The 26,643-nt window shown below is 33.3% G+C and overlaps 1 protein-coding gene across 1 annotated transcript in view; it reads right to left on the bottom strand.

Moving 5' to 3' along the window:
- Window positions 1–26,643, bottom strand: part of LRRIQ1 (leucine-rich repeats and IQ motif containing 1) — a gene marked incomplete at its 5' end in the record, with an annotated part of 106,217 nt that overhangs the window by 19,128 nt on the left and 60,446 nt on the right. Inside the window, 3 exons of the mRNA XM_009867754.1 lie at window positions 272–332; window positions 1,887–2,019; window positions 22,785–22,886. Of these exons, the coding sequence (XP_009866056.1) occupies window positions 272–332; window positions 1,887–2,019; window positions 22,785–22,886 (296 nt within the window). The remainder of the gene's footprint in view (window positions 1–271; window positions 333–1,886; window positions 2,020–22,784; window positions 22,887–26,643) is intronic.

The following is a 26,643-nucleotide window of genomic DNA, read 5'->3' as shown; positions in this document are numbered from 1 at the left end:
AAAAAGTACACAGTAGTATTTGATGTTTTAAAACAAAACCAGCTTCAGATTACAAAACTAGAGCCCTATGTACACACATGGGTTCTCGTGCTGAAACATTTTCTTCTGATCTCCATCAATGGGTGACTCGATTGCCAAATAGAGAAAACATTAAAGAATTACATTAAAAAAAAAAAAATCCCCTGGTTGCTTTTACACCAAGTATGCATTTGGAAACACCAGCAAGGCACAGCTGAATTCTGCACAATCCCACAAGGAAATAAGTTCTTACCACAAGTTGTACTTGTCTACTGTCACGTATCGCAGGGTCTAACTCAGGCAAAAAATGATGGCTAGGAAAAACGTAGAATAGAAATTTCAATAAATCTCACTGTACTGGCTTCACTAAAATATTTGCACAGAATGTTTTTCCTGGAAACACTCCTGCTTAAGTAGAAATGATACTACTTAAAATAATTTAATATTTAAGATGTATCAGAGGAATTAATATTAATTGATAATGTTGAAAAGCATCAGAGTAATTAATATTAAAAAAATGTACCTAGAATCAAAACTGATAAATCATTAACTAATACAGTTTATTCAAATGATAAAATACTTATTAAAACATAAATGTCAATAAATGCAACCATGTATGAGTTTTTGCATGCAGTAACATAAATTACAGCCATATCCGTTGTCACATTACTTTATGCAGGAATAAAATTTTTTTCAGTTACCTAAATGTATCAGCTGTTCTAAATGCTCTGCCAATGATGTTCCAATGCAGATTAGTGGGACTTTTTGCCCCATTCAAAAATGGTATCGTAATCTTAAAAAATATCAGTATAAATACTAGTGCATAGCACACACGTGCAGAGGTAACAAAATATAGTATTTTAAAAGATTGCTTAAAAAATGTTTGTGTCTCCTTACTTTGAAACATCATTATGTGTTCTGTTCCAGTGTTTTCATTTAAATTAAAACTCATGTCAGTTATCTTAAACAAACACTTGAAGTGTTTCACTATTATGGAACATGACTGACAGATAAATATTTTCTGAGGAATATGTGCTGCATATACTTCCTACAGTCTTTGACACAATTTAGAAAATTGGAATATTTTTCCACAGAAAACATAACAATATGTAGCCCATTTCATTATGAATTAAATACATTTCTAATGAAAATAAAGTTAAAATGCTCACATTAAATCAATTGCTTGCCGACTGACACCTTGTTTGGTTTTATTAGATGTGCTTGGCATTGTGTCTACTAATGACCTCACAAAGACATCAATGGTTTACATTGAATTTATGAACAAAATATACTTAGTATGCTTCATGTTAGTTTAGTGAATGAGATTAACCCTTTTCTTAACCACACTGATGTTTTACCTGCTTAATAACCAAGATTAAACATAGAAGGGTCACGTTTGCAACATTTTACCAAAGTATAATATGAAGACGTAGAAATTTGGTTTATGTTTTGAAGATAAAATAAAATATATACTATCTAGTTTAAAAGTGGGTTTTTTTACTTCCTTAATCAAATCTAACAATACAGGTAATGTTACAGTTGATCTAATTATGTAAAACCATAATATATACCAATAAAATTATAAAATACATGACAAATAAGCACTTTTTTCTACACTCTATACAATATAAAAAACTCTGCATCGCCAGATATTTACCAAAAGTCGGCACTGTTTATCATTTCATTATCACTGTACAATGAATACCAAACCATTTCAAAAGGGTACCATGTTTGGGAACCGGAAACACAGTGTACTGTCTGCTAGCTACACAGTCATGTTTATTTTAGAACTATTAACCTAGGTTTCACTTTACAAGATAAATTTAAAATACAACAAAAAAAATCTAATTTAAAGGCAATGACCTCACCACTTCATATTTTTGGAGCTGGCTGTTTCATAATCCAAAAGCTGAGTATGAAGCCATTGGTATGTAAAGTCTTTTCTTCTTTGTAATTTCTCATCTAAAGTAGTATCCAGCTGAGAAAATTCTTCTTTTTTACCTGGGGAGGAAAAAAGATACTCCTGTCTTTCATTATTATTTTAAAATATTTTTTTTTTAAGATTACTCAGAGGAGCTTGGAGCATATTGTTTTTTACAAAAGAAGAAAAGCAATTACTTCATTTTTCTTGAAGAGTCCAACTAACTTGGATTCTTTATATATATTTAAGAACTACTTTTAAATTACTTTTAATTTTATGGTTTATTTTCTTTTTTGGGATTAAATATTTGCCTTCTGAATAAACTTATTTCTACTGGGAAACAGGAATCTGCTTTATTCTGAAATATACATAGAACCATAAATTACACATAAAATGCTTGCCATAGCATCTGTGAATGTTGCTTATTGTGCTATCTCTAATATTAAAAATACACATTCTTTTATAATTGTATTTACCAATCTAAAAGGTAAAAAAATCATAATTATATGCAAGAGCAGACACATGGCAATCTTATTGCTCTGATCTGTCTTTCACTGATACTATTTATTAAGACAATTGTAATTTCTGATACTGAGTTTCAAAGCAACTGCATGCAAATGTTCTTCACAAATTATTACCTACTTCTGGATCACAAAAGCCACCCAAAGATAGAGAATAAAACTATGACACTATGGCAAAAAGGTGTACAATTCTGGAGATCCTTAGGTTTTTGGGACCACTCTACTGAATGTTTTGAAGCATAAGGAAGAGTACAGCAGAACTGGAAGAGCCTGCAAAGGAAGCATCATTGCTGCATGTGGAAATGAATTAGAAAGCTTTTTATTTTCTACTCTTAGACATCAGCTTTATACGTTATGTCATTTTGACACCGTACGAGCTTCAGGGCTTTTATGGGACACTAGAATTTTCTTTTGTATAAAAGTTTTTTGTTTCTCTCTTTAATGTAATTTCAGATGTTACTGATGTTGAGATGTTCTTCCTCCTGCTGGTTATTCCTTCTTTTCCTCTCAAAGATTTTTCTTTCTCTTGATGATTGGTGAATTCAGAAGCTACTAGAAGTTACTTAGTAAACTGTAGGGGCATGCCTGTCTTTTTGCACTCGAACTAATTAACAATGTAGGTCACCTCACTTAGTATCAAGTCCATTTGCCCACTAGGCATGATTTAACTACCAGTAACTGTAAAGAAGAGTGGGAGATATCAGAACTGTCTTTGAGGTGAATGGTTTTCTCAAATTCGTTGTTTTAAGACTTAGTTTTCATTCATGTTTTGACAACATAAAATTAAGTTACAGGCTGTTCACTAACTCACCTTTTAAGAGGTTTTCTGCATTACCTGTAGTATTTTTTAAACTAATCCTTCCACAAAAATTGTAATTTAATTTGCATAAGTTGCAAAATTTAGTTCTTCACTTGCATTTTATTTGGTTTGGCAGTGAGCTCATTGCTTTCATCTTTAAGCTCTAAGGAAGTATTGCTAAAGTATCATAGCTTCTTATTTCATAGTCTGAAATACAAACGTCCTTTGGTTGTGCTCTCCATTTATTTTGGTATAGAGAATTTTTGTTCAAATCAAATCCATTCCTTAGGCTGAACATGTTGTATTACCAAATCTATAATTAGTCTATTAAAATTAGGCAAAGTCCTGGTCTAGAACATGAAGTCATATATGTCTTGCTAGTGACTCACAGACTAGAGCTTAAGCAGAAGAACTTATGTTCAGCTGATGTAAAGAACTGATGTAATTTAACTCCTTAGGAAGACAGAAAATGAAAAGCTTGGATGGACAGTCACTGTATCCAAATGAGGTCGTGAGGGCTGACTAAAATGGTCAAGCAGTGAACAGCTCAGTCAGTGCCAAATATTAAAATATATAGAGTCCCATTTGTAGAATACATCACCTTCCTTGATCAAAGTGGAAGACATTTCCTCATTTTTAAGCTTATGATTTTGCCTTCCCCTGTTCCTGGTTCAGGAGTACAGTTTTCTGACCTTTACATTTTGAAAATTTATAGGTTCCAAGTCTGCAGCTACACTAGTACCCTTATAGCTGTTTAGATGGAGAAGATGTTGATTTACAAAAGGAGTAAGAAACATTCTGCAGGTCTTCATAAGAGTAGTCCAGGAGATTAAGCCTTCTGCTTCACAGTATATGTTCACCAACAAGGAATAATTCCCCATGAAATTATGTTTAGGTTTTTTCTTATCTGTATGCACAGAGAAGTTGGTCCAGTATTAATATCTTTCTCAGGAGAATTACTTTTTTCTGTTAAAAGGATCAGTATTATTTATGCATTTACTAAATTGTTTGTTATATCCTCCATTAAAACAGAAATCTACTTGGAGATTTAAAATCCGTATTAGAAGTACATATCTGAGTCTGTGTCAATGACGGTCAAATAAGATGAACATAGCAACAAGCTATGATAAAACTTACAAAAATCCACCTTTTAACTTGGCAAGGTATTTTTCCAAAACAATTGTTAATAATTTCCCTTAGTGGCAGTTTGAATTTTTAAGTGAATTGTTTGAAACACAACTCTATTTATTTAATAAAATTTTACTTTAAATTTATTATTACTATTTATTTTTGCATGTTTATTATTGAAACTCTACTGAAACAAGAAAGCGACCATGATAAAAGTGCACACAGTAGTTTGTTTTTGTTTTTGTTTAAAAATCATACATGCTATTAGACAGAGTATTCCTGTTCCATATTGTTGTTAATAATTCTTTTTTTCTCAAATGGGCAGACATTGTTCAATAATTTGTTTAATAATGCTGCAGAAAACTGTATTCTCTTTTGCTATTTGGAACCTACCCATATTCTTGGTTTTAATAGTAACCTCTCTCTTGTTAATTCTTATGAAAAAATACTATGTTATGAATTAAAACACAGCATTACCACTTTTCTATTCCACTTATAAACATCATGTGTTTGAGGATCTGGTGTATCAATATCATTAACATGCATTTGCTTGATAGCTTTCTTAAATTAAGGCTCTGGGTTTTTTTTAAAACCTGGACCTGATTTTGTAGAAACACTAACACTCACAAATTCCACAGAAGTTCCAAGGAGCTGTAAGCATTCTGCATCTTTGAAATAGATCAGACCTATAATCTTTAATTGTTAAACCCAGACAACTCGTAGAATATCAAAGAAGAAAGGAACACATCAAAGAAGGCACAACTCCATCAAAAACCAAATTAATCTCAGAGGTATTTAAAGTATAGTACCCTCATTAGATTATCACTTCTAAGCTTTCAATCTTTTGGACCTTTTTTTTTTTTTTTTTTACATGACACACGTTAATAATTTAAGATTGGAATAGTCTTACATTTGGCTTTAATAGAGTAATGATTTTTATATGTTGGCAATTAATCATTCACACATATTGTGCAGTTAGGCCAGATCCAATGCAGCTTTCAGGGGCACCTACTGCCATTTTCCTACACAATTTGGGCTTCTAAGTAGAGAGAACTTACTTGGAAGAGCCTGGGCACCTAAAATGTCCTTGGAACCGAACATTACAAGAAAATAATAAATTCTCTTCTAGGTTCCTAAATCAACATGCAAACCCATATGAACCTCAATTTCAGGAAAACAAAAACATCATCCTCTGTCTGTCAAATTTGTTTGCTGGCCATGCTCTGAGACAGCGTGACTCATGTTCAGTTTAATATATTGATGCTACTCATGTACTTTAAATCAGACTGTCTCTGGATAATCCATTAGGTAAGTTAAAGAAGAAGGGTTAAGAATCTGTGAACCACTTCTGGTGAAGTGCCCTAAGTTCTAGACAGTCAGTTTTCTTCTCAAAGGTTTTTCTTTAAGACTGATGCATCTTGTGCCTTCCACTACAGCAGTGAGCTTTAAAAAGAGGACTGAAACATACCCAGAGGGAATAACCTGACAAGTGGAAGCTGGAAATTCGAATCCTACCAGGCTACAGAGTGCCTGAAGCCTTTGTCTCCCACTGCCTAAGGAGTACCTCATTCCCATGTTCCACAGTGCTAGGGCAAGTGTTCCTAAGCAAGCCAGTATACAAAAAGAAGGATGATGGCTACACAATTACTAGATTCATGATGATCTTTCAGATCCTGCATTTTAGTTTTCAGATTCTATGCTCTGGAAACACCAATCCTGATTGATGTAAATCCCTGTTACCCACTCAACTCTTTGTCAATTTAAACGCAAGAGGATGCTGAGGAACCTGATTCAACACAGTGATTATTTTTTTTTTAAATCTATTTGTTGATGATGGGAAGATAAAAGCTCTGACTTTAATATGTCATATGTTTCTTGAAACAGAGAAATGTGTGGAGAAGTCTGCACTATATCCAACCTTTTACAATTAAATTTTGTGTTTAATTCACTTCAAAACTTGCTTTATACAGAGTACAACACAAATAAAGTAAGAGACTAAGAAAACTAAGACTACAATGTGAAAGAAGGGCTTGGAATTTCTTCAGCATTCTAAGTTTTCTTCCCTTAATGTAAAAAATCTGTGACCAGAGTTAATTTTCTCAATATGTATTCTGGAAATGGTGCTTTTAATACAGGAATTAAGTAGCTGAGTTTGAGTATAAAATTAATGCCTGTGCTATTAATAGCCTGAAATTTTCTTATCTGTCAGTATTCTGGTATACGTTACCGGGCAGCTATACATTATGAGGATGTGTGCACATCTGTGTATGCATGTACAAACTCTATAAAAATATTACTCTCAATGAAAATTAAAATTACATATACCCTGTGAAGATTTTTACAGTTTCTCCTATCTTCTATCAATTTACAAACATTAACAAATAATCTTGAAATACCAAAGCTAACATCCCACTTTTTATCTATCTCATTTTCTCCATACGTTAGTCAACAAACAAAATGACTATCACAATTTGTGAAAAAAGTAAGAACATCATGAATAATAACGCTGCTACCAAGGCAAGAAATTGAAGAATTTGAAAACAGACAGTAAAATAACAATAATGAAAAAACCACAACACCCCCCCACCTCCAACCACAAAACTACCCAGAAACTTAGAGTAGAATGTAAGAGAAATGAGAAGTATTTCTTCTCTTCCAGGAAAAACTTGACAAATTTATCAGAAGTCTATTTTGTTAAAAGTCACTAAAGACACCTAAGCATTACACAGAAATCATTACATGTCCAAAATACTGGTTTTGAAAAAAGAATGGTACTTAAGAGTAGGCTTTACCATGCTCACAGGTATTCAGTGAATAGTTTTATATTAGCAATATATATAAGACTTACAGATGGTAGTATCATGTGGCAGTAACTGATACAGAGTTCTATTCACCTAAAATTATAGTTTCTCCAGATAATGTTTGTTTACTTACAACTCAGCTTTGGAATTTTCAGATAGCGAAACACTTATATTTCTACCTTAAAAACATAGAAACATATTTGTGACATAGCTATACTGTATGGATTAATTAATTTTAGATGTTACTTTTTCATCTGAGTAACTTTTGACTAAATCAACTTCCACCTCTAGGACCAGAATGAACGGAATATAGTGTCTGAGTGAGCTCACAGTTGAACAAAAAGTAGATCTTTTTTTCACTAGAATATCACATCCGGTTATGATCTAAAAAACTTCTTAATGCTTCAAAATTCTTTATCAATTACATTACAAGGAGTTTTTGAACATGGCAGTGCTGATCAACCCACAAAAAAATTACAAAAGCAAATAGTGAAAACAAAATATTTCTGATTTGTTTTCCTGAAACTTGTGTCCTTTTTCTCTTTTTACCAGACATTATAATTTTTTTTTTCAGATTATAAAATAGGTCTGCTATACTGCTATTCCATCTGCAAACCTCCTTCTCTTCTCCAATCTCTTCATCTGCTACTGTAATCATCTCCTTTTTACCACATGAGTGCTCTTGACCTCACCCTCACACCATTCTTCCTTCACTGAATCCAGGTATTCATCACACTCTCAGTTAAGACCATAGTCTTTACTTTGGCTGTCCTTTTCCTCCATGTTTTCATTTCTATTTTTTGCTGTCTTTTACACTGTTCACTATTTTTGGATGATTAACATAAATAAAAAAGCTTCACCTTACATCGTTCATTCTGCTTCAGCAGTTACCACATTTCAGCCTGTGCTTTCTGTGTTATCTCTTTGATGTCTTCTTACTAGATCATGCAGAAGCTCAACACTTCCGCTGAGATTCCTAAACCACTGAAACTGTACGAATTTCAGCTTATGAATTCAAGAAAAACAGGATTTCACACTTAGGCCTTCCCACACATTATTTTCTATTTTGCTGTTTGTTCCTGTGTCTGCAGAATACACCACCACGGATATTTATCAGTAGTTATTAGCATTTATAACTAGCTTATTCTTTATGCTTAATTTGTTCCTGTCCCCATACTGAGGCAAATCCAAGTCTTACTTAATCTTCAATGGTGTAAAGACATCTAATTTAAGGTTATTTCTGTCTATTCATATGACAACAGTGTTGATGAAGTTCTCCCAGTATCTCCTGATTATTTAATCTCTTTCATTGCAACCCTCTGACCACATGTATATATTGCAGACTACTACTCCATATTAAATTGCTTATGTCTTTCACTCTTCTTGCAAACATGGTACACTTCCCTTTGAATTGCTTCTTAAGCTTCATTTTCCTGGCACTGATTTCAACACAGTATTAAACACTGTTTCTTCCACTTTATCCAACATTTGAAATTTTTATGGGCTGTCACCAGTTTCTGCACTCCTTCACCTACATTAATCACAATTTCTCATTTATCTTCTGTAATTTCCTTCATAACATTACCAGTTTCATATCATGGTGTTTCCTAAGACATTCACCACCTTTCTGAGTTGATCTATAAACCTAAAGAAATATTTCACCTGAGGTATGTACAAGAAGCTGACATACAGGCAATTGCTGATTTGAATTTTGTTAATTTACGACTGTTCTTATCTGATTCAGGCAATGTGGATCTTGGGGAAAGATCTAGGGATTGAGTAGTGGAGGGGTAATAACAATAATAATGTTTGAATAGGTTGTTTGGTTCAATTAAAAGTGAGTCACAGATATGGGAAGTAGAAATAAAGTAACAGTAGTTTACAGGTTTAATACAAGTCCATAATCTTTAATAAATTGTATGAGAATTCCTTGCCCACCAAATAATTACTTTAAAAAAATAAACTAGAAACCGAAACAATATTTTGCCATGCATTTAAACTGGTTAATTTTGTACCACTTAAAACATTACACTGAGAATTATGTAGACAACTGTTCAAATGCATTCATATCAAGGAAATATTCAGTGAAATTGGTTTATTTCTTCACAATGTTACAGCAGTCATTTAACACTAGAATTAAACACATAATTATGGTTATTTATTGTAACTTCAGTGAATGACAAAGCACATGTGATTTTTTCACCATAGAAAAGTAGAAGAAAACCAGAAGAAAACGCAGGATAATAAATTGCACAAACATTTGGAAATACTAAGATTCTAATTTATCTGAAACCTCGCAAGTTTGGAAATGAAAATATCATGTTCTGGTGGCTGAGTCTATGATATTGCATTTATTAATATTTTTATTAAACGCTATACAGTCACTGACTCCACTCAGCTGAAATATATCAGCTGCTCTGGGTATTTTTGTTTGCACTAAAGCAAGTATTGAAGGCATCCAGGCATCAAACTCTTCAGCTCCAGTACACTGGACTCTTATGATGTGATAATAGTACAATAAACAGCATTACTATTAGGATATTGAGAAATTTTCACACTGGATTAATGCTGTGGTGACAGTGAAGATAGACTATATTTTACTCAAGAAAGTGACAACAGATAGGATTGAGGATACAAAGAAAATTCAACTATCTCAGCATCTACCTACATAAACAGACACACACATAGGAAACACGCAGACACAGCTTCCTCAGGTTTCCTAAACTTGGATGGAAGTTGCATTACAACTAAGAAGAGCAGACTAACATTTCTCAGTCCAGACACCCAAGGTCAGACTTGTTTTATGTATAGGCTGAGAAATAACAGGAAATACCTTCATGTTTTAAAAACTAAGTTGGTTTGTTCTAAAAAAACCAGATCCCCCCAAAAATCAAGTCCCAACTCTGCAAAAACGGAGAAACTACAGGGATGATATCCTTCCCACATACACACAGAGATGAGTTCCTGATGGAAACTACTTCCTGCAGCCAGCACTCTCTAAGACACGCTCATGTTTTTACAAATTTGAAAGGTACATAAAAAACCCCTTACAGCACTATGCTGTACTTTCACATTATTCTTTTGCACACTATTCCATGAACAGGGTGTTCTGTAGTCTACAGACTTCAGCTCCTGTGCATGGGCAGATTTCAGCAACAGTGCTCCTGAGAAGTAGATTTGGAGTATAGCCAAGAGTTACCCAGGGATCTTTGGATGGTCAAGGCCCTTGAAAAAAACAAAGAAATCAAGGAGGAGTAAAAGAATATTTTGTAATGGTATGTTCAGCATTTTCATGCTTGGTTATTCATTAGCAAATGCAAGGATTAAATAAGATGGGAGTAGATTGAATTTATTTTGTTTATCCTTACTGCCTACGCTTTCACATAATTTCTGTCCCATCCCTCAAACAGAACCTATATTTAGTTTTTCTCATGATCTTTGGGAATTATTAAACTCCTTAATGATGGCCATTCTCTACTGAAAAGAGGTATGCACTTTATATTGCTCAGGAGAAAATCAAGAGATGCATAACATAATTTCTTTTTTTTTTTACAGAATCTTTTTATGTAATTTATTTTCATACATTCCCAGTTCTTAGGATTAACTAACAGAAACAATCAAAAACTCAAACAGAAGTGTTTAGTTGCTCAGTAATGAAATAGTATTCCCAAGCAAGAAAAGATTATCACTTCATATGGAGTCCAAGCCAGAGGAATACCTTTCTCTAAATTCAATAAACCAAGAGAAGTGATTTAAGACATCAGATCTTCCACAGGAATTCTCAAAAAAACAAATACAAAGTAACATTTTGTAAGAGCACAGGAGGTCTAACTACTACATTGTTGCCTATCAAGAGGGCAAAAAAATACAAACTATAACAAATTTTATTGAGTGTGACAATCATTAAGGTAAGTTTTATTTGCACTGAAGGACTTAAAGTTCAAGAAAGGGACAAAAAAAATCCAAACCCAACAAAATAAACATTTGAGGGTTCTATGTGACAGGAAAAAAGAATCATCACTTGGGAGCGGCATGTAGTTAGTAAAGCTGATTTAAACCATATTAATAATTGTCTCATATTTTTTATGAACAAGTAAATAGAACATGTAATTTTGTATCACAGCTTTGGAATGTACATTAAAAATGTCTTTATTATGCTTACTCTTGAGAATAAGCATTTTTTCTGGATAGTTATCTAAATAATATATTAACTTGTTTTTAAGAACTCGTGTTCATCAACACGTGATGTACACAAGTACCATATATAAGTGGTACTTATCAATGCAGAGTAATGCTGAAAGTGAAATAATGAAATTATTGTGTCAGTGTCAATATGCAGTTCAGTTATGCACACCTAAGAACTGGTTATCTATTCTGTAATGTGTACATATAACTTTCAATTTAAAAGTGCATGGCAAAACTATTTCTGGGTTGATTTCTGATATTAACTTGAAATATCTGTCCGTATTTGATGAAGGTGCTGTGACAACTCTTCACAGTTTTGTCAGTGCAGTAGTGCACAAGAGCAGAATTACTCTACACTGTCAAATATACACACAAAGTCTACACAGACTAAGTGCAAGGCTGCTGTTTAATGTACTTTATAGTAAAACTCAGAGGTACCACTGAAGATCAAGCCTGTCATTATGCCAAACACTGTATAAACAAGGCTTGATTCAATGCTCATTGAATTAAATGGAAAAAGTCTCAGATAGACATGGGTCTTTTTCTTAAGACTACATCTAAAGTGAGTTAATCCCCAAGTGTGTTCAATTCTTATATATCTATATTCAACTTAAAAAATACTAAACGTATGAGTGATCATAAATTAATATAGACATAAAAGTACTAATTGTTCTTATCAAGTTATACTTAATTGGTTGATACATCATGGAAGAGGATAAACAATATCAAATTCCTGTATCTTATAGATCTATTAAAAAAAAGGGAATTCCAATTGTAAGGAAGGATGGGTTAAAAAAGCAAAAGAAAACCACAATTTGCCTACAAGTTGCCTCAGGTTAATTCTTAATTCACATGGCTCAAAGAGCTTTGCATTTTTATAGACTTCTTGATTAATTGGACTGAAATTTTCAGGTTGTAAACACAAGAAAAATGCAATAATTGAAACACAGTACATGATTTTAGAGAAACCAACACATATTCAGGAGTATTGAGCCCCACAGGGATTGAACTGACTTAATTATACTGATTTTTGAGTCTGCTATAGTTACAACGGTACAGCTTTTTCTATCCATGCAGAGGAGGTTTGAAAGATTTACTCACTGAATGAAAAAGTCAGAGCTGAAAAAGGAATCAATTAGCCTTGATTCATCATGTTCTTTTATAGAATTTTGTTTAGACCTTTATTTAAATTCCTTAATGAGAAAGTGAACACTATATATATAAAAGTCCTATTACTGAATAGAATTTTATCTTCTTTAAGCTTGACTGTAAATATCTTAGAGTAGATGTGCTTAAATTAGTTACTTTTTTACTAAACATTTTAGCTAAACTTCTCCAACTCACTGACATATACATATATATTTCTATATACATACATAAAAAAATGACTGGCAAAGGAGGGAATAAGTTAAATACTAAGATGATTCTGAATAGGCGAATTTGACTCATATGTATTGTTCATATTTGCAATAGCTTTCAAGACAGTCATTACTAATTAACTTCAAAGTGTATTTTGTGCAACCCGTTGCCTAACAACAGGTACAACAGTTGTCCATTCCTAGCTATTCTTGTTTGCAGCCAATTATCTAAGTTCTTGCAAATAGCATGGGAACTTAGAGAGCATTAAGGTCTGATCCAGAAAGGAGTGAAAGCCCATCAATTTCAGTTAGGTAAGCAAACGTCTACTTGAGATTAAGGAACTTCAGTAGCTAATCTTATGACGTTTACTCAAGAAGAAGGGAATGCATGATTATATTATGAGTTTTACAACCTTACAGGCTAAATTAGTATATTAAAAATGTATTATTTTACATGAGAATTTGTCTAAAATATTGAAAAAATATATAGCTGGCCAAACAAGAGTTTACTTCCGTCGTAACAGTCACTGTCATTAAGAATGAACAGCATTTCATAACCAAGATTGAATGTAAGAAAATACCTGCTTTCTACCTTACACTGAAGAATTTGTTTTATGAGAAAGATTAAAATACAGTTTCATTTTCATACAACATATAACAAATTTAACACCATGTCATCTGAGTGAAAAAGCAAACATTTTTTTGAAACAGTTGAAGGAATAGAGAAACAATTAATGGTAGTATTTACAGAAAAAATAATTTAACTACAAAAGTGAGCATAAAGAATTACCTTGTTCAGAAAGATTGTTCTGCTTTTCTGAAAAGCTAAATACATTGATTACAAGCAGTATGTTAGAGATACTTTTACAGAGACTAGAAAAAGACATATGTATCTGCAATGAGTATGTATGTAAGTAAATACAGAGATTTGTCTGTATCCTGTACTATAGTTCTTGAAACTCTGTTTCAAATCTTTGAAGTTCTCCTTATTCCGGTTCAGTGAATGCATCAAGGAATACTAACACTGGAGGAATGTCTGAATAGCAGCATCATCCTCAAGGCAGCCAGGTCTCTGAACAGACTCCTTCAGAATTCTGACTAGAAGAGGAGGAAAACAGGAGAAAAGAATGCAATGATGTAGGAAAATAGTCACTAAACCTAAGATACTTAATTTTCAATGATATTTAAAAAGTCTTAATTCTACTCACCTTCTCCTGGATTCCAATCAGATTCTTCAGCTTTCACCTGACTAATCCTGAATAATTACATCTCACAGTGCTCTAGGTGCTCATCAGTACTTTCTCCTCGTGCAACTGTATTAAGTATGCAAAGAAAAAAGGGGATTTGCCCCTAATATTTCTATAATGAACAAACATATTGTTGATGGGAAGTCATAGAAATATATAGCATTCTCACAGGGGAAATAAATTTCAAAGCAAGGAATTAGTACGATGCATGGATAACATGCATGCTTAGGAATACAGTGAAATAACAGTAGCTGTTTGTACAAAGGTATAAGACCCCCAAATCCCCAAGCAGCCGTAACTGTGGAAGAAGCAACTTTTAAAATTTATTTCAAGTAACCTTTCAGAAATTTTTCCATTTGCAATAAAAGAAAGATGTTGGAAAGAGAATTTTGAATACAGCGCACACAACTCACATAGTATGATGACAGCCTATGCAGTGTTTTAGCATATGTAGACCAGACTACGAGTAGAGTCTGACAAAACCTAAGAAGGCAGACCTGGCTAAGAGTCAGGAGTCACGCTTATTAAATTGAACTCTCAGGGGTATCATGCAATCAGAGGTCACAATCGAGGCAACAGAAGCAATGTCACGATATCAGAGAAAGGGCCAATTCAGACCTGCTCCCTGACAGGCAGTGAGGTCACGGCTTGCGGCAAATAACTGTATTAAAAGGGAATATTCTCTGCACACTTTTAGAACTGTCATCTGAACAAACAAAGTCAGGTCATTGGTAGGTTAAATCAGAACTTTCTGCGTTAGAAGCACATAGCTTCCTTTCTTTTTAAGTTCCCTACTAATTTCTCAATTACAAAGTATACATCAACTACTAAAGGAAATTCTCCATAAATTTAACTTTGAAATACACAATAGTGTTTAAATTCCCCCTTTTAAAGATTTAAATTCTACCTTTGTCAAAAGATATTCCAGGTCTTTTCATAAAGTAAAAATTACTAAGCTTGCCTACAAAAAAATAAGCATTCATTTCAATTTCTTAGCAACTCTGATACTCAGTCTGCATTTAGAAACCATTAAAAACAATAAAGTTATTAATAATCTGCTTGCTTAATGGTGATTGTGAAACTGAAATAAAGTTCTTTTTTTTGTCTAGCAACTTGGATTTCTTTATCTCATTACCTGGGTTATCTACCAGATTCTACAAATGTAGCAATTTCTCAAATAATAACCACGTTGGACTAGTTAACTTGAAAACAAAACTGCATACAAAGAACTATTCTAGATCACCATAAAAAATAAAATTTTACTCAAAAATATTATCTCTGCATGTAGCCTTTCTTAAGAATATGAGACAAAAATATATAAAAAAGTAACCTTTTTCATAAGCCAGATAACATATTTGCAGTGTATACATCAAAACAGCACAAACCTAAGAATTTCAAGCAACTGCCATAAAGTTTCTGTATTGCACATAGCAAGAACTGAACTGTAAAATAATGAAGTTGGAAGATGTACATCACAGAAATAACAGAGCATGGAAATTACACAAATACCACTGCTTGATTGTGTATTTTCATTAAAATATTTGAGTTACTTGCAATTCCTTGTAAAATCATCTAAATCTACCATACATACCGTTTTATAGATTGTATGAAACTTTTAAAAGGTATAGAACTTTTGAATAAGAGTTAGTATTGAATAACACAAGATTTCTAATACCTAGGTTTCAATTTTAGTCCTGTTTTAATGTTTTGCTTCAAAAATACTGCACATTACCAAAATATATTATGTATCTGAACCATAACATGATTATTTTTTCTTAAAAGGAGACTTAAATGTGTTCAATATTAAACACATGAAAATGGTCTTTTTTGAATGTTGTAGATCTCTGACCTCATTAATAGCATTAATTATCCATAACATCATAGTCCCCATTACAGAATTGGAAAAAAAGAATTATTTTATAAGAAATTTTGATCAATTACATTTTCAAATCTATGAAAGAAGGTCTTCCTTTAATTCACCTCTGTGCAAAGGCATTGCTATTGAAATGTACAGCTACAGGAAACACTTCTTTAATTGTGATTTAAAATGTATCAGGTACAAATTAAACAAGATTTCTACCTATACAATATGTCTAAGAATACATTATATTCCTGGTTCATAGCTCCATACCAAATGGACACTCTTTTGCAAGATGAACATTTCTGCAATGCAACATTCCTGATACTTCTATGCAATCTATGCAGAAAACCTATTCTGGCCTATGTTAAAATACCACTTGCATACCAACATGATTTTAATGCTTGAAGTACTCCCTTCGGAAAATGCTTGGAATTTATCTCAAAATGCTCTTTTAATGACCTTGGTTTTTTTGAAGTGTAAAAAGACTATTGGGTATTGTTCAGTAAACATAAAACAAATAAACAAACCACCCCAATATTGACTACAGTCCCCAGGCTTCTAAACAGATGGCAACAAATTCAACAATTACTTTTAACTATACATGCTAAATCTGTGCTGTAACACTTTATGTTAGAGGAATTTCTCCAAACCTATTCTCCCTTACCCCCTCCAACCAAATCCATTTGAATTTAACTTGTTGCTAAAATTATCTGTCTTTTGCACTCTAAGACCTGGGTCACAACCTTACTTAGGGACAGGAAATAGTTATCAGGTCACTGAATGGTCAAATGAAAAAGGATTTGAAATGCTTCGGTACTCAGGGGTCTATTCATCCAAAATGATTGCCTTATGTAGTATTAAAAGCTGTGAATGAGGAGTCAACTTCTTTACCTATACATTGGCTGAAATGCAGATATCTACCCTATCCAGCTTTTGGACATAGAATGTCAAGGAAAGGAGGAAAAAGAGAGGTAGAATATCAGAAGATGCCCATAAAACTATCTTAACTATTGTGTTACTCTGTTCAACAACGAGAAATAATAGTTTTCAACCTCTGATGGCATTTTGGGTGAAATTTGACTCCCACTGAAGTCATCATTGGATAATTATTAGCAAGAGAGCAGTAAGACATTTTTCCTTATGAATGGTAAACTACTATGCTATGAAAACACAGGTGACAGCCTGCTCATTGCACAAAATCCCAGTTTTGGAAGTTTGTTGGAACAAACGAAAAAACATGCTCACTAGTTTAGAGACCACATTTAAGCCTGATGCACCAATAAAGTCCTTATACCACCACGCAAAATAGTAGACAAGAACAAAGAGATAATACACAGGCAGGTGAAATACCCCGTCATAAACCCTTAATATATGAATACAGGAACCCTGAAGACTAGAACCACAGTGAGAATTCATAATATTATATGTTGTGTATCTATGGCAAGTATCTCCTGTTCAAGAACTTCAGGCAAATACAATTTTTATTTTTAACTGTGACAAGCAAAAATATTAATATCACATATAAATATTAATCAGATATAAATATATATATTAAACATTCAGACACTGAAGTGCATTGCAGAAACATATATAAATGATGTTTTACATATTTATTTTTCAATATACACCATAATTTCAGGATTGCTTCATTCCACGAATAGTGAAAAAATCCTACAGTGTCATTGACGGACAGGAGGCCAGAAAATTAGGCACAGATTTTATTTTTTAGTTTTATTTTATAATAAGAAACTGGGACACTAGAACTATGTAACTGAAGCTTGAGTGCGTGCACAGTAAGGCCCCTGCAGCCTTTTACAACTTTTCAGCGTACCGCTGTTGTGAACTGGGTTTGCACTCTGCCAGCAGAGCAGCTCTGACCCATGGAGAGCACTCCTTCAGATCAACACTGCCTCAGGCTTTACTGCTTTCTCCAAGAAGTCTTACATTTCAGGCATCAAGTTGAATTTCTTCTGGAGATGATTAACCCAAACCCATGACAGATTTTTTCCAAGATATCCAACTCCTTATGTTTATTTTATCCTGGCTCTTTTTGGATGTACTGGACACAAGTAACCTACTCATTTTACATGTTAAAGGGCTGGTGGAGAGCCATTAATTCCTTAAAATGAGAAAATATTTCAGTGCAAGAGTTCTGTTGTGTGAGCTCAAACTAAATAATAAGAAACAAAGCCACAGAATTCTGATTTTAAAAGATAGATCCCCTTCCACACTACAGGTTTCTGTATTGCATTTTCATCACATTTCAGGACAGATCTCACATTCTCTGGAAATGCATTATTCTGTCATTTTTGTCAGTCCTATATGGTTTAGAAATTGCTTCCCTAACCTGGCATAGGAATTTAAAGTCTGGGAGATGTGTAATAATTGCATTTTACTGTAAACATGGCAGTTCAGCTAATAGAACTGCAGCAAGGTCAGCTTTAGAATGTGTTTATTAATCCTTTTCAGACCACAGCTCAATAAAAGATGGCTTAATTTAGAAATAGTTGTTTACAAACAATGCATTTCCTGGGAGTTGATGCCATTTATATTTTTCTGTTAAAAATAGCTAATTTCTAAAAGATGAAAATAGATGTCACAAACTATTAGCTACAGTTCAATGTCTTTTTAAATGCTCTTAAGTAACAAACTACAAAATATTTAAAGCACAGAAGATATTAGCATTCCACTCATCGTACCTTCTCTTAACTCTCATGCAGATATTTAAAACCATTAGTGATGTGAATCAATATAAATTTTATTTCATTACCCCACATACTTTTTCTTCAATGTATTTACGTTTCATAATACAGAAAATCTAAGAAACTACGTAACATTATTTTAATGAATTCACATTATTAACTCCAAGTTAACCTTAATTACTGATTTCCAAAGTCTCAAGTTCACATTTTTAATTAGCACTCATAATAATAATCTATAAGAATGTTTTGCAACATTTTTCACTTGAGATTACAAGGAATATCAGAACTATCTGAAAGCTGGAAAACAGACGACTTCAAAATGGATCTTTGATATTTATCTTCCAATCATATGACATAATCACAAGATCATTTTACCTCTTATTCTTGTTCCAATATGAAAAATAAATGTTATTTCTACTGACAATTTAAAGAGAAATTAATAAATATTTCCATAATTAAAAGCCACCTGAGAAAGCATAATCTGTACATTATCAAATTTGTATTGGTGAAATCTGTCTTAACATTATACCTATTACATTTTCTTCAGTCACTAGTGAGCATAAAATGACAGGACAGACAGTCTTGCCAACTAGGATTACAGGTTCCCAAGCCACAGTAAACATATCTCGACAATCCAATGCATTTTTAATATAGTTACATTTCTTGGCATTAGTCAGTGTACATATTCCTTGGTGAAGTCAAGTTGTATTGTTTCCATTTCTTTGAAGTGTATGGTAAAGATGTGCCTCTGATGGATATGGATATGACTAAAAAAAAATTTACTATATGTGACAATAAATCACCTATGTACATGATTAATTAGATCATTGTGTATGAATTTCTGAGAAACTAAGTGAATTTTATCCAAATAATACTTGGATAGTTTGACTGGACTTTCAGCTGACCTACCACATTCTTTCAACTTGCTCTGCAGATTGGAATCCAGCTTTCCATTCCACTGAACAGAAATTATTTGGATAACACACCACAAATGTTGAGGCAGATGGATTAAAGAGGACCCCAAAAAGTATATACTATTCCCAAAGCCTGTAGCTAAACAATGTGCTAGGCCTCAGGGCTCCTTTTTTATGGTTTTGAGCTGCTGTATTGGGAGAAAGCACTCACATTATTGGTTGGAAAAGTAGGTATCCTTCCTCCATGTAGACGAAATTACACCCTGCAATCATAGACCCAACAGCTGGCAGAGATGGTCTGCTACACATTCAGCCAGGACTAACTGGAACTCCCCAATAAAAGAGAAGTCAAGGATAGATTCTTCCTTCGGTTCCTGATCTACTTTATCCAAACCAGTCAAGATTATTTTACATTTAATTAACTGAAGTAGGCCCCAGACAACAAGAGGAGAAGCAGTCACAAAGCTTTCTAAAACTATGCTTTGCTGCAAAATAGAAAATAATGAAAATTATCTGTTTTCCTTATAACATTTCCACACATACACATTTGTACACACATACATTGACACTAACACACATGTGATTACATTCTCATGGTTTATATCTTCACATGTTGCTTGATGTTGCTTGTAATTTTAGATAGAAAGTTCTTGTCTGTTGGAACAACATTTCCTCACACTGTTGAGGAAGCATGCTAATACAAAGGAGTTTGACTAACTTCTGTGTGCTGTTGTAATAAAAATGTGAAATAATGGTCCCTTGTGGGGATTTTTCTAACATCAGTGAGTAAAGCATGAAGACTCTTCTAAAATTTAATATGTATATGTCAGGTCAGAGATATAGGAATATCCTATGGGACTGAAGTTGTGCAGAGGTTTTCAAAATCAGATATCAATATTTTGGTGAGCACAACTTCTGTAACAGGAAAATAATTGTATATCGCATAAACCCTATGTCCTTGCTGTGTTTACATATTCCATTACAGCTGCTGCATGACACAACACTGTCAGTATGATGTAGTACCTTAGATGAGATGGCAAATTATGACAGCATATAAACTTTATCTCAGAAATACACGGGCATTGGATATTAAGCTCATTCCTTTCCAGTCTTTATTTGTATATCTCTTATATTTTAATTCCTTTTTGTCATATTTGTATTTTTAAATGCAAACTAAAGGCACAATTAAGACGAAAGACATTCATCATACATCTAAACTAGATTACCTCTTAAATATTCATTACCATGATGTGTTCCTGTTTGAAAATATAAAACTGTTCTAATTGTTTCACTTCCGAGGGCATCTCCTTTCAAAAGTAGTGATTCTGTTATTTAACAGATAACACGTGTACTTGCTGTCAATGCTACAGTTTCTCCCCCCATTTCCCAGATTAAAGAAATAAAGCAGGGATATTCAGCATGTGCATTTTTTCCCCCAGATTTATGCAGTGGTTTATGAAGGAGATGGAGTTAAAATTTTCTACCAGAGCACTGACTACCAGTCTTGTGGAGGTAAAAGGGCTTGAACGGAAGACGTTTATTTCCACCATGCAATGGACTAGTCTGTGTTCTCTCTTGACTTAAAATATGGTGTCCACAAGATTTATGGATACAGAGTGAAAACATCCCACTTTCTTGTTACAGAAAGAACTCCCATCGCAGAACAGACCCAAAGAAATCTATTCCAGGCAAAAGAGGAAGAAATGGTCAAAAGGTGAGAGAGGGGCAACGGGAAACAAGCTTTTCTGTGAGTGAGGGAAGAAATGACTGATAGCACAACTCTCTGAAATCATCATGCAGGTGCTTTGCTTTGCAGTAGATAACATGCACAGTGTTACCAAATTCTAAATTTAGAAACTCTAATTCTGTCTGATGGTATCTCACATACACATAAATAAATGCTCTATGCTGCACTGCGGGTTCTCATTCACAATGCAGTGTTTTCTGGCTATGCCATGTGAAATAGCAATGACTCAATTAGAAGGACAATTGTATATTCTGGTCAAGCAGAAAAGTATTGCATGTCTTCTTGAAGGCTCAGCAGATTACATGTAAGCACCCAGTGAAAGACTGCCGTAAATCAACTTCAGTCTATTAGCTGGGCAAAGGAATACAATCATTCTTGAAAGGAAACATAAACAAGAGTGCCACTAGAGTGCTTGGTTTTTGATATCTAATCTGCTACTGTGCCTTCTCTTGATGTATTCAAAAAGTAATTACTTTGACATGGTTTTGAACATTCACACTACTGCCTGTAGACTTCGGGCATCCAGTGGTTTGTCCTGTTTCTTCAGCATACCATGCATTCTGGCATATGAGCAGATGTAAGACACGAGGAATAGTAAATCACTCACAGTACATACAGTCTCTTTATATTCCAGGTAAATTTCAATTTTAGCACAGGCTCATGAATGTGAGGGAAATCACATATAGATTAAGGACCAATTAATTGTAGTCCAAATATACTCAGGCTGATTGCACACATCTTTTGGGTTCTAATTTCTATCCTCATTCAGTGGATGTTAATATAGTATTATTATTTTTAATTCTACATTTTGGGACTGAGAATAAATCAGATAGCATAGGGCTATGCCTTTGAAGAAGATAAAAAGACAGAGGTGACAACTTTCTGAGAACACTATTCAGCTGTAAAAGGAATCAAAACAGTCCAAAAACAATGCCTTTAGAGATGCTCAGCTCCCTAAAACACATTTTAAATAAATTCAGCCTTATTCTAACTGACTGACACCAAGGACAATTTTAACATGAATTTCAACAGTAAAGAGCTATATCAGTATGTAAATGTTTTTGGAAAGTCAATTTTATATTTACACGCTGAAGATTCTTTTCCTGTCTTTCGTCAAATGGTGGTTTTTACAGAATATTTATGAAAGTAGCTTTCTAAAAACATGCTAACCATTGTCAGGAATTAATGGCTAGCTTGAGAAAATGTGACACTGAGATAAAGAATTTGAAGTGATATTTGATTTAAAAAAAATTATTCTAGTGTTTTATATTTTATACCTGTGACATGCTTTGATGATGCCGATTTTTATGATGAAGATTTAATAATAATAATAAAATAAATAAATTAGGCACCAGTTCAGTATGAATTAATCTCTAGGAGCATCTCCTACCCTCCCCAATGAATTGAAATTGAAATGCTTTACTGCTGTAACTTGAGATACCCAGGATCAGATAAAGACCTTAAACTCTTGCCGCCTTCTATTTGTGCATATTGTTTTACATTTCAAGTAGGCTTTCTTAAAAGACATTACAAGATATATATGCTTATATGCATAGAGATAAAGTGAAATACTTGTTCATACCTTCAAAGTAACCACCATTTATAGGCTGTGTCTTCCTTGGTGGTTTCACATGGAGATGTTTATTTTCATTGTTTTTGAACAACGCCAGGCGCACAGCTGGGTCTAGATGACAAGAACAAGTTAAAATCAGAGGTCAGACCTGGCTCGTTCATTCCTTCAAGCAGTTTTTCACCTTTTAGCCACTTAATAAATGAAAATACCTCTACAAGTAGGTTTTATATTCACAAAAGATTACACTTTCTAAAATAAAGCAACATAAATACATGCGCAACTGAGAATCAAAGTCATTATTCTGTTGATCTTTTAGCTAGCTCATTTCCAAATTGAAAATAAACTCTAAAGAACATATTAGAAGAAAATATTAAAAAAATCTGTTTGTAAAGCTTGAAATTAAAGCAGTAATATTAAGAGAATATACATGAAGCAGTGTTCCTAAAAGCTTTGGTTCAGAATTATTCAGCAGTCTAAATCAAACTATTTACACCTAAAAAATGTTAACAGGAAGCAGTTTATTTTATTGAGGCTAAACTTGCATATTTTAGGCTAAGCTTCTTCCATGTCCCATCCTTACTGAAATTAAAAAATACTCCAAAAGTCTACAGACTCAGCTACATGCCACAGTGTGAAAACTTGATTGGTTTCCTGTCATTTTGAAAACAAGCAATGATGAGCAGAGAATTGCATATAGATCTAGATAATTCATGCTCCTAAACTGGAAAAAAACATAAAGTTTAATTAACAAAAGCTAAACTAATGCAAACCCACATAGGTCAGGAAAGATGATTTTCGTGCATTATTTCCTATGTGAAGGAAGACTTGTTTGCCTGATATGGAACGAAAGTAGGAGTTTAAGGGAAACAGTAGGTTAGAAAGAATGTGAAAATTTTATGCATAGTGCAGAATAAACTATCCAGTTATTAAAAAAAAAGAAGAAAAAAAGGAAACAAAAAAACAGAAAAAAAAGAAAAGAAAAAATAAAAGAGAAAAAAGAAGTGACAAGAATATAGAAAAAAAAGCATATATATAGCGATGAACATAAGTATATAGGGTTTTGTAGGTATGGCACTGAGCATGAGAACATGAATAACAGAAAGCCAGAGGAAAAAAACAAATGCGTTTCATCTGATTAAAAGAAGGCAATAGCACAAGCAGGAACATATACTCTCATGAAGATCTGAGCAACAATGAGGCAGAAGAAGCCAATATACAAAGGTAACTACAAACTGTCAGAAAAGGGCAGAAATTAATAAAGAAGGAAAGTAGCAACAGAATTTAGGTAAAAGGTATATATGGCAAGGAAAGGATCTAAACTTTCACAAAGAATACAAATGTAGCAAAAATGAAAATGTGAGACACTGTTAGAACAGATAGAGCAGGAAAACGGAGGAGATGCACAGGCTAAGAGAGCATCTAGAGAGAATAAATTTGCAGCTATTTGTATCTGATGCTTCATTTGGAGATTGTTACAGGATCTTGGTTTTTACTGAGAGAGTTTATAAGGGCATCTCTAATACTGCAACAAAGTAAGTAGCTTTTCTGGTCTGTTTCCTCATTTATGGAAACAGAGGATCAAAATGCCCTATTAAGACAGTGGGCAATCTCTTATGAAATTTAACAGCAGTATAAAGCAATATAAAGTTGGTTTTGACTAGACCTCTGTATTAGCTGTAGGCATTTTAGTTACAAACAAATAGAACATAAAAGAGATCCTAAGAGCTCTACTTTTTCTCAAAGAACACTTTCTTGACACAAGCAAGACAATGCAGACATACTGTATCTTCACCTTTAAAGCCCGTAGAAGATCTCTAATGGCATGTGGGTGCTTTAAGAGATAACACATTGACAAAACATGTCAAAACGTTACGGTACTCTTGGTCAGCCCACACTGCAGCAGCATTTGGTTGACAGAATGTTCTTAATGGTGCTAACTTCTCAAAAAGCAGCAAACGATTAACAAAGGAATTGTGGAAAATATGGACAGAAGTAATTTAGGCCATGCTTTCTTCCCAAGGCAGAATCAGTGATACCACACACTTTATTATCTCAAATTGTCTAGAAGAACCTCTCTCATCCTTTTGTATGATGACTATCGCTTCCAGATTTACCTAGAGGATGTCGCATTTAAAGTAATTTTAACCCACTTTTACTAACCAAAGTATATATTCAATGAAATGACTAAAGCAGCTCATTAAGTAATGACTAGCTCCATTAGTTTTAAAGGCAGATTATTACAATGACTTTGAAAATGTAATCACTTTATTCACAAACTGGATTGCAAGGTTTGTGGATACTTTCACTTTGCATAAACGGGTAAAGTATTCCTATTTTGGCATGACTCCCAATTCAAAAATAAATTTGTAAAAACCCAGCATTCTTCAGGGTGGCAAATGTTTGGAGCAGTAGATTGCAGTAAGATTTGTGATTAAAAAAATCTTGAATTAGTAATACATTTTAAGAATTCTCTCTGAAATTTTAAGTAATAGAAGTTAGAAAAAAAGTTTTAAGTAAAGCATAAATTATTATTTTGTTTTCTACAGTTTTAACATACATAATCATACAAGTACTATACATTGCTAAAAATGTACAGAATAAATTTTTTTATAATTACAATTTTTCCAACATCCAGCATACAGTGTTAATATTACAGTGTTGATGAAAAGACTTCTTTTTCCAGATTTATACTAGTTACAAAATCAGTGTCTTTCTTCAATAGAAGACCAAAGGCAAAGTGATAAAAATTGATTAAAATCCCTTAAGACAAAATGTGATTGAGGATTTCCGAACTATTTTTGAGTAACTTAAAATAACTTCTGAATAACACACTTTTTTCCTGTGTAGGTCTATTGAAATTGTTCCAAAGTGTTTTAAAAATGTCATCTTTCCCTAATCCAGCCTTCCACACAATTCTATGAAACCTCCCATCAATGCAAAGTATGACTATACCAAAGACTTCTAAATAAAGTCATATGAAGTGATTAGTGTCAACCTAGACATTTACGTGTGCACAAGTATATCAGCATTAGGGAAGGTCCATGAACTGGGAAAAGAGGGAAATGATGGAAATTGTTCTAAAAGATTTCTATCAGAAGATTTACATCTGAGTCTTTGCAAAATAACTTAAATAATCTAACAGGATTTAACACAGTGCCAGACTACTTGAATTTGTACCTACCTGGATCACCTCAATCATTGCCTACAGCTCTTTTGTTATTAAAAATTAGTCCTTTTCTTTAGGTAGTCCCAAATGTAGGCAATATTACACAGATTACTTTATAATACTAGTGCTTTTCAGTCTCTGAGTGAGCTAGGGAAATGAACTGCACGTATGCTTTGATGACAAGCAATCAAATGTTTTAGATTTTACACAGAGAGCTGTGAAAGAGTCTAATAGTCCCAAATCATACAAATATCTTCCTGGATTCTGGCATATTCATTTAAATGTGGCTTATTAGATGATGATCTGTGCTGGCAATCTAGGAACCAGAGAGGTAATTTAATGCACATTGCTTGGCAGACTCCAAATATAGAAGATAAGTTGGACGAACACAAGCAATGTTATAGAAACAATATGGAGGGAATAGTTACTGCCTGATCTGGCACCACATTTGCTAAACAACCTCTTGACAATATGTGAAACTGAAAAAACTAAATGTTTGTCATTAATTTTTTTTGTGCAATATCTGTAATTAGAAAAAAATAAACATATCTGTGCCAACTTTAAAGACCTGATAAATCAAAGTAGCACACAGTGACAGATGCTTATCTATAAGATAATTCAATTTGTAAATTCGTTTTGAAGAAAGACTACATTTTGCTCCATAATTGAACAGCAATTAAAACTCGATGGCTGGAGTTTCCA

The sequence above is a fragment of the Apaloderma vittatum genome, unplaced genomic scaffold (assembly GCF_000703405.1).
Source record: "Apaloderma vittatum isolate BGI_N311 unplaced genomic scaffold, ASM70340v1 scaffold1054, whole genome shotgun sequence".
NCBI classification, from domain to species: domain Eukaryota; kingdom Metazoa; phylum Chordata; class Aves; order Trogoniformes; family Trogonidae; genus Apaloderma; species Apaloderma vittatum.
This window is presented reverse-complemented; position numbering and strand designations above follow the sequence as displayed.